This window comes from Macrobrachium rosenbergii, chromosome 44, assembly GCF_040412425.1.
Source record: "Macrobrachium rosenbergii isolate ZJJX-2024 chromosome 44, ASM4041242v1, whole genome shotgun sequence".
Classification (NCBI taxonomy): Eukaryota; Metazoa; Arthropoda; class Malacostraca; order Decapoda; family Palaemonidae; genus Macrobrachium; species Macrobrachium rosenbergii.
Window position 1 is genome coordinate 46311126 of NC_089784.1, and position 10342 is coordinate 46321467.

The following is a 10342-nucleotide window of genomic DNA, read 5'->3' on the forward strand; positions in this document are numbered from 1 at the left end:
CACGAATGTAGTAAGGATTTGTAGCCACCTGTTTCTCTGGGCAATTACCACTTCCATTTCTTGCCCGAAATTTGCTTTTGCTCTTGGGAGGTTGACCTCCAGCTCTTTTCATGGTAACAGGTTTTTAGTGTGCTCTGTGCAGCCACGTGTTTAGCCAGTGGCTGGCGTTTTATCAACATTGATTCCTTCTTCTGTCACTCACACGTAATAGAAACTTATTACAACAGTAGCAGAAAATGTATCTTTTTATTTGAATACATTAACTTTTGACTTTTTATGTAGTGACATAACACCACTAGCGTACCTGGGGTAGTTTAATGAATGTATTTATGTATACAAACGTAAGAATGAACATTTCTGGTAATGGGGTTGCTTCGACCAAAATCATGATTATATTTTGTTGCAGCAATGGAGTTAATGTATTTATTTAAATAGCAGGCCCACTTACCTTACCTAATTAAAGGCATACTGCGCTTAACTTGTCAGTTCTCACTGTAAATGACTGTCGATCTCTGGCAAGAGTAGAAAATCTATCATGAACGTTATTCATCATAAATTTTGGTTTTAGTTTGCCAGTCCTTTTTGTTTCAGAGCTGGTCGCTTTCTCACTTCTACTGCCCGTGCTAGCAAAATTGATAACATCATTACCATTTGAGGTATACCTCGTGTTAATAACTGAAGTATCTTTAAGAGCATTGGCATACTCGGATTTCTTCTCACTGATTTTTCCAGAATCCTGTGTGGATTTTGTTACTAACAAATTCCATTCCTTGACTATATCTGCATAAGTCTATGCTAGGAGCTGTCATACTTGTTATTTTATTCTCTAATATTTCCGGCTTCTGGGAGAATCCATCGTGACACCATGATTGTGTCTCATCCCAAATCCTCTAAAGTCCAGTAGTGCTTTTCATCCAACTCACCAGCAATTGCAGCATCCCGCCTCTGAACTTCATGGTTCATGAGAATTAGTTGACATTGCACATCCCTATTTCCATTCTTTAAAGAATGGGTTCACTTCGTATGTGGGAGCACCAGTTATGCACTACCGTTCAGGTATGAGTCTGTTTCCAAACTAGTCATTAATGATAGCAATGAACGTCGAAATCGTTCAAAACGCGCCAAGATACGCAGGAACATTTTTTTTTTTTTTGTATCTTCGAACAACACGCTCGACCATATTTATGGCGGAACACTTTTATAATCGATAACACTGCAGTTACCTTGGCTGTCTCGTCTGAGTTTCCGGAACTGGTATAGATTGGTTACACAGCTCACATGTTTCAATTTCAGCAGCTGGTGAAATCATTAGACCGATTTCGAGGGCTAATGTGATTCAACCTCTCCAATCTGGAAAGGTTGTGATCTGTTGATATAAAAACAGAACCAGGCAGATTTTATCGTTATATTCAAGAAGAGTTACACTGCTTATTACCAAATTTCCATACAATGCAACACTAAAAACAAAATACTACTGGAAACTCTCTTGCTGTGTAGGCTATTCTTCAATTCTTCAGAGCACTTTGACAAAATCCAAAAAACTCTCAATATAATTCTGTAAATATCTCTTTAAAAGTTAATTTCCGAGAGGTTCCGATATGATCTACATATTAAACATAGGATCTTTTAGTGTCAAAGCAAAGAAAATCCAATATTCCGAAAAGTTAGTTTCTAAAATTAAATCTATGTGAATGCACATCCAACGAGGCACATAGCAGTCTTTTATTTTGAGCTACTTTTTTCTGTTTGACCTACAAAAGTTTTACCATTCATGACGGATAGAGTTTTGCCAATTTCTCAGTCTGAAGGAAGCAATCAGCGAAAAGTGAGTAACAGTACGTGATATTGACCGCCGCCTCACATAGTTATGGAGATCACTACCATAGAAAACCAACAGCCCTCTCGTAAAAGAAAACGAGGAAATTTTATAGCACACTATACTATTTGACTCATACTTTTATAATATACAGGTTAAGATTAGTGGTTTGAAACTGATAAATAAAGCCAAGTGTGACCTTATTACAAATATTCTGAAGTAAATAATTAATTTGATTAAGGACGGCATTATTTAATATTCTAATGCTGAGACGTCGAGTTCTAGACCCTTTACATCCCAACACTCCAAATCTGTACAGTAGCTTTTTTTGGTCGCATTTCATCACTTCATTAAATTAATATTGCTGCTTATTATAGTACGAATATATTTTAGCAGTAAGCAGGTGTCATTGCGTTATGTTCTTCATTTAACAACAGAGATGTATTTTTGCCTTAGAGGCCCGAAATGTGTAGCCTACCTTACGTTGTACGAATCACAGAGAAGCAGAACGAAATAGGCAGTTTTGATCTTAAGTGGTTGAATTACACTACTTACTATTCCACTCCTTAATATAAACATGATGACTGGTAGCTCGTTCATTTTGCGAGAGGTTGGGCCAAATAAATGTGTCAGGAGAGGCGCTACAGCACGTGGCACCCATTACAAGGAAAAACAAGCACTAGGATAATAGCCTACTACAGAGAAATGTCTGTTCACCAGGAACTGCACAAGTAAGACACCCAGTAATAGAGTTATCGAACGCGTACCGTTAGAAAAGCGAAGCTGCATGTGGAATAAATCGCATTATTGAAATACGGAAATTTTTGTAAAATACACTGGAAATATTCATCCACTTCAGCCACAGACTAAAAAATCTCTCGGGATAGACCCATTTCAGCATCATTAGGTGGTGCTTCTCGTTCACAGAATCTTCTTGTATAGTGACAATATCTAGGCTAGGATTTTGGAAGGCGATCAGATTACGAACTAAACATGATGGGATGTACTGAGTTAAAATGTGTAATTTTAGTTGATGTCGAAATGCCTGCTACAATTGTGACTTAGCTGTTCAGGTTATCCCACTATGTCAATAACACGCTTGGAATGAATATAAAAAAAATCGTGCTCATCATGTTGAAGATGGAAGAGAGATGTCTGTATTATGAGTGGCTCACTCGATCATCATTGCTGATGGTGCGCACATAACTTATTTTTGATTGCCACAATGAATTCAACTTTTCGATTTTCTCCCACCTTTTGATACGCTCTCTAGTGAGAGTTTGGAATCCGAAGGGAAATAGATAAAGAATACCAGAGGTCATGACAAAGTCTGATTCACCTGTCAGAGTCTGCTCGCTGTGGTAATTTTCTTGATGAACAGTTGTGCTATCACGGAAATAATTTCTAATTGTAGCCTATTATCTAGAAATTTTTGTTCATGTTGAATTAATATTCCTCGAAAATACACACACACAAATAATGTCCGACTTCGTTCCATAATAAGGTTACCAATCGCACAACGAAAGCAAGAAAGCAAGAGGAAAAGTTAACTAGTCGAAGTTGCATTAAACCTTATGAAACGACATTTCATTAAACCGTTGAAAAGAGTCAGTTGAGAGGTAAAACAATTTTGCTTTGAAACATTTGTAGTATTTTATTATTTTCTTGTTTTTTGTGTCTGTAAAACTAAAACTAACTCTTAATTTGCATATTTTATTTTTACATTCAAAATACTAGATATACATGAAACTAGAAATAAGTTTTAACTTATAATCCCCATTTTTTTCATATGCAAGCTAAAAAGAACAAGCAGATTAAAATTCGAGTGAAATCTAAGTTTCTGCTGATGACGTCACACAGACGGGAAAATTTAATTTTAGTCATTCAAAAATAAGATGGATAACGGGCAAACGCGCACCCTTTGGAACTTCTAAGGTACTTGCATTATTGCTGTAATTGTAGTAATCTAATAAAGTATAGCGGTTTTTAAATTTATTAAAGAATCTACATATTTCTTACTTTGCAATTAGGCTTACATATACGTCACTTGTATCGGGAATTTCCTCGACAGGCGTCACTGTATTTTCGTTGTGCCGATAGATTGCACCAAGATGCACGATCAACCCACGAACTACGAAAGTGACTTAGACCCCATGCAAGGATAAATGAGTCACGTACCAGGTTTTTTCAACTTATTTACAAAAATAAAACCGTCTCAATCATTACCCCTACATAAACAAACAAAACCCCCAAAACAAACGTACTAACGAACTTACAATCTCCGCACCTGCAACACGAAATACGTGGGCTACACAATTGCCCTCAACCTCAAAAAAACCACTGGAATTTAACCACAACTAACACGACGCCAGCGCAGTACACAAACGCCCAAACAGTTATTCATACCTAATCATTCTCATTACAAAAACATAAGAACACCCACAGCTGCTAACCTTACACAAACTTTTGGGAGCCCAACTCAAACGTCTTTCACAAACGGGATCTCTGGAACGACAAGGGCGATACCAGTGCGCGACAGTCTCACTTCCCTCTCCAGGCGGTTGTTAACTGGGTTAACTCACTTTTGGTTACTCGGGCTTAAGGACCCCAAACTCACAACAAATCACTCAAACAAGCAACAAGGCGAAACATGATGTTGCATACTGCGGCCATACGCGCATTTCAGCAAAATGTGCAATAACAGTCATGTTTATGATGTGCCTTGTCTCTAGTAACTTCCCCATTCTGTCAGCCCCGTAGAATCGGCGGGAGTTTGAAGCAAAAAAATCCCGTGCACTGAATTCTTTCGCGACAACTTGCATATAAACTTTTTCATGTAGCATCTATTGGTCACATCACTGAATTACGAAATTGTCAATGGAAATGGATGGTGTAAACGAGGTTTAAGGTTTCTGTATGGAGAAGATCTATAATTTAAAAAAATCGATTTTGTGAATAATCTTGCATAAATTTACCAAACCAGATTTTTTAATTATCAGAAGTGTGTTGGTGTCCTTTTCGGGTATAACCCGTAAATCCCCCAAACCTGTAAAACGTAGTGGTCGAATAACTGCAGCCCTTTTGGGACGGAGACTGATAGCGGTCTACTGAGCTAATTGATAAAAATGAATGGTTAAACAGTTCCAGTATGTTGAAATGCGACCTAAGCCCAATATAGGCAGCACTGGATAATTTTCCAATCCACAATCCCAAAATAGTGTTGTGCAGGTTTGAAAATCATCCACATTTTATCAGGACTGAATGGTCAGAAAACTCTCCTGATCTGAACCAACTGAAAACCTCTGGGGTTACGTGATTTAGAAGTGGAATGGTAGTCAAATCAAAGAAACCTTGGTGACGCCTGCAAATTCTACATGTGAATCAATTTTGCCTAAACGAACTGAAATTAATATGCGAACAACTTGTGGGGTCGATGATAAAAAGCTTGGGTGCAGCATTTGACAAATTGGGTTCATATACGAAATGCTGAGAGAGAGAGAGAGAGAGAGAGAGAGAGAGAGAGAGAGAGAGAGAGAGAGAGAGAGAGACTTAACAAATTTCACTTGCTCCCTTAATTTATTTTCTTTTTCTCCTAAGCCTGGTAGGCTGCACGCTTTGCATGTTCTCTGAGGGCTGCCTGTGTTGGTGGAATTGGGTTGTACGGCCTCTGCTTGCGGGCAAACAGATCTAGTCTTACTTCGTCTACACCACTGGCTGTGCTTGATCTCTCGTACATGAGGACAACGAATCTTTCCAGCCTCTGCATGTCAAGATCACGAATCAATGTTGGATGCTGGCTGAGATTGATAAATGTTTCAGTAATATCATCAAATACATTCCAAGTCTGCCATGCAGATTTCTTCGCTTTCCCATGGAAGGCAGACACAATGTCACATCCAGTGAATGCGTAAAAGTAGGGGACTGGAATCCATCGCGTTTGGGTTCCTTGGCCAAAGGCAATCCACATTTCCTGAAGACTTAGTTTCTGGAAGGATGGCAGTACAGACTAGCACATCTGTGTCATTAGCCTTGATGATTATAGACTTGTTCCTGTCAGTCGTTGCATCCCTAGTGTGAACAAATATTTGACTGTCAGCTTCTTCGTGACAACATGGGGACACAGCATCCAGAGACTTCGCTGTGTGCTAATGGCATCCTCTCCTTTTGTGACGATGACTGTGCTTGTCGTTTCTGCTTCACACATCTTTTAACCTTCATTTTTGACTCTATATCTAGTTTGAGTGGCTCACGTTCATCACCAGGATTTCCTGTGTTTGGATGCTGGAAAATGGACACACTTGTACCATGTAAAGATGTTTCAGCTGTGGTTGCAGTTGGATTATGATCTATGTTGTCAACTGCTCCAGTTGTGAACAAATTCTTTCTCAAGACTGGGGGACAGATTACTCCATCTTCCACATACTGTGCAACAACTGCTTCTCCTAACTGTGCTGAGATTTCTAGGACTAGGTCATATGATATGCTGAGCCCATTCTCATGGAGCATTTCAATTATTTGTCTCTTCCTCGTCTTGGCAAACACATACAGGCCCATGTAGACTGCAAAATGTGGCTCCCGGTCCTTGGAACGCCTGTGGACATCCGTTCCTTCCTTGTATTTGGCAGAGCAGTTGTACTGTAGTTGTGATATAGCAAAGTCTGATTTCGACGCTCCATGATGGAGTTAGGACTTGATGTCTGCACCATGTTCGATCATGCATACAAACTGAAGCAGTGATGGTTGCACAGCCTGTTCTAAGTCTTTGTCATGAAAATAGCTGCTGAAATTCGACTTCTGACGGAGCATGTCTTGTCTTATTATCCCAGCGGCTTTTGCTAGATGGATCGCTTCACCATAATGGGATGCTTCTGATAGGAATGAACCTACATCAGTTTCAACAGCCAACAGAACTTCTCGTCCTTGGTGATTAGCTTGCAGCTGTGGAATGTGCAAAAGCAGGTGATCTTTGAGTCGAGTAGGATGAACATCAGGCAAGTCAACACCAAGCTGTTGCAGCCTCTGCTTGTAAAGCTTAGTCAAATCAGCAAGCTTGAAGGTGGCCTCTCACTGGCATTTTTCATCTCACAGATGTAGGTGACTAGTTCAGAGAAAGCAATTGGATATGCATTCTTCCAGTGTTCCTGTGCCTTTTCTTGCTCCTGCACCTTTAGGTATGCCCGTTCTCGGTTATACAATGCCACCAAACAGCCAGGGTGATATTTCACTTCTTGGGCTACGACATCTCCTGCACTTAGTTTGGTGAGAAGTTTTGTATCACTGAGTGTTTTGGCACATTCATTTATTCTCCTATTCACTTGCATTGTCATTGCTTCTCTAAGCTCCCCTCCTTCAGTTTCGCAGAGGAAGCATTCTTTTATTTTAGTTTCTTGGAGCTTTCGTGGAATCTTACTTCTACTGCCCTCATCACTAGTACCTACATGACTTGCTCTTTTTTCAGCTCGGTGTAACTTTGTGTTGTTGAACAGAAGCCTGCAACTCTCATGATATTGTGCCTTATTTTTTTTCAATGTTTCCTCTATCCCACAACCTTCGTCAAGTCTTGCAGGGTCTAGCTTGATTGGTAGTGCATTGAGTGAGTGAAACAGAGGAATATTCTTTGCCAGGTTCGTATATCCATCATCTCCTCTTCTGGCAGGATTGGCCTGGGGGGATTTTAGATCTTCTTTCTTAACCTCCTGACATAGGCAACACTTGGTCCAGTCTGTTTTCCATGATCGTCCAGCAGAGTTTGCATCCATGATTACGATGACGTTCAGGGTCGAGGGTTTATCCTTTTACCACCCTGTACATGTAATAGTATAATAGGCCTCTAATGTCCTGTAATATACAATAGGCACTTTCCTGTATGGGTTCTTGCACTGTGCCATGCACCTAGTCTGATCGTTCATCCAGTGTCATAAGTCCCGTGCGATCTGTACACCATCCAGATAACTAAAACCCTGTTATCCTTGGTTCGGCTCTCCCGTGCTGGTACGTCCTGTCCATTCAGGTGCGGATGCCTAACTGATTTGGGGTTGATTAGGCAGCATTTGGGATACTAGTAGGTTGTTGCAGTATGATGCCAACATAAATTTCCTACTTAACTGACACTGAACCCCATGCTGAGTTTCACAGCAGTGATGTCACCAATGTGCCTTGGTAGTGCCCGACAATCACTCCTTTAATACAGTGCCTTAACCATGTTATAAACTAGACAATATACATCAGCAGGCTCAAAAACATAGGAATCCACACTTAGATCATGCAATTCAGACAACTACAAATATTTCTAAGCAAAAATTCAACTTTGGGTGGTTATTTTGGCGGCCATCTTGAAAAATGGCCGCCATTTTGGATTTTCAATTGGCCAATTGGGCAGATTTGATTAGTATCCCTTGGAGAATAATTGTGCCAAATTTGATGCTTGTATCATCATTTGCATGATTCTTCTAAAAAACTACTCTTATCTGCCCCACTACAAAAACTTTTTCTGGAAAAATCAAGTTCTTCCTATAGGATCTTCTGTTCCTGTAATTTAGTAGCATATTTTTTATCTAAATCTTGAAGAATATTATCTTGCCTGTCAGGCTAGAAATATATAGAAATATGGGAAAAAACTTAATATCTTGTTTGAACTTGCCTATTGCTTTGCACTGAGCGCAGGTCATTAACTTGAAGCTTCCAGATGGTGCTATACTTACAGTTTATCAAGCTCTTGTCTGAAAGATTCAGAAAAGTTTATCAGATCTTTTTTCCGTGATATTAAAGTCTGGAAAACTGAAGGAAATACTTCCTTTGAAGGCTCAGTAAAGATTTTACAATCAATTTGGGACACAGACACGAGAAATGTGCATAGATATTGTAAGCCTGTTAAGAATTTCAGGATTGAGAGCCAATGAATTTTTCCTTGATTTCTCAAAGTGTTTTGGGTTAGTATTTATAAGTTAAGCAAATATAGTAATACCTTGACTTACGAGCACCCCACCATATGAGGTGGCGCACCGGCTAATTTTTGCTTTGAGAAGTGACCCGAGATTTGAGGTACTATCTGGGAGATTCCACCATCTCCCAATGCATCCACCATTAAAACTAGCTCACCGACTCTCTGAGCCATCCGCACTTGTTCAGTTCACATGGTTACCTTCCCGTCTAAGCATCTTCGAAACATCTTCCAGTATTTCTTGCTTTGTTTTTGCACTTTGTCCCTGTATTTTGGAACATTTATTAGTTTTCATCATGGGTCCTACTAAGAAAGTGATTGGCAAGACAAGTATTGAAAGAAGAAAAGGCCGATTACTTTGGATATGAAGCGCAAAATCATAGAAAAACACAAACAAGGTGTGCGTGTTATGGACTTGTGTAGGCAGTACGATCAGACTACTTTTACGATCTGTACGATTTTAAAGCAGAAGGAGCCGATAAAGGCTATAACACCAGCCAGGGGTGTTAAGATTATATCAAAGCTCCGTACCACTGTCCATGAACAGATGGAGTTGTTGTTTTGGTTAAGGAAGAAGCAGCCCACAGGAGATACCGTGACCGAGAGCATCATCTCCGAGAAGGCATGAGACATCTACGGGGATTTAGCGTGGAAGACACCAGGAACATCAACGGACGAGGCATTGGAAGAGTCATTCAAAGCCAGTCGGGGTTGGTTTGAAAATTTAAAAAAATAGGACTGGCATTCACTCCGTTGTCAGGCATGGCGGGGCAGCAAGCTCCAATGTGAAGGCAGCTGAGGAGTTTGTTAAGCATTTTGCCAAACTGATAGAGGCAGAAGGATATGTCCCCCAGCAAGTCTCCAACTGTGATGAGACAGGGCTCTTCTGGAGAAAGATCCTGAAGAGGACCTATATGATGGCAGAGGAAAAGAGCATGCCAGGCCACAAACCTATGAAGGACAGGTTAACCCTTGTGCTGTGCGCGAGTGTGAGTGGTGACTGCAAGGTTAAGCCGCTAATTGTTTACCACTCGGAAAACCCCAGAGCCTTTAATACACTTAAGGTAACCAATGAAAATCTTCAGGATATGTGGAGGGCAAACCCAAAGGCATGGGTCACCAGGGATATCTTTGTGCAGTGGGTAAACATGTTCATTGGTCCTGCCAACAAGAAGTACCTCACTGAAAATAACTTACCCCTGAGAGCCCTTCTCGTCCTAGACGATGTTCCCGCCCACCTGCCAAACCTTGCCAACAACATCCTGGAAGAATTCAAGTTGTAATAAGTCGTGCAATGGAGCTGTTTAATGACGCTTGTTCAAGTCATTCTTGCCAAATTTTGAAAGGGAGGAAGGAACAAACCTCCATGGGCAGGTTTTTAGTGAAAAGCCCTCCATGAGAAAGCAAGAGCGAGGAAAGTGCTGCGAAAAAGCCAAAAGTCAGTGAAGAAGTTTAAGTGAAGTAAAAAAAAAATTAAAATAAAAAATTACAAAATAAAATGATTAGAAAAAAGTAGCGATAAAGTGTAGCATAGTGTGTAAGTTAAATTTAGCAATGTAGCATTTAAGTGTGTAGCAAGTAAGTTC

At 40.1% G+C, this 10342-nt stretch overlaps 1 protein-coding gene across 1 annotated transcript; it reads left to right on the forward strand.

Annotated features, from left to right (window-relative positions):
• The first annotated feature begins 9120 nt into the window (after positions 1-9120).
• Positions 9121-10039, forward strand: LOC136829624 (tigger transposable element-derived protein 1-like). Its single transcript, XM_067088472.1, has 2 exons — positions 9121-9182; positions 9517-10039. The coding sequence occupies exons 1-2, from the start codon at positions 9121-9123 to the stop codon at positions 10037-10039; spliced, it is 585 nt and encodes a 194-aa protein (XP_066944573.1).
• Positions 10040-10342: the final 303 nt, after the last annotated feature.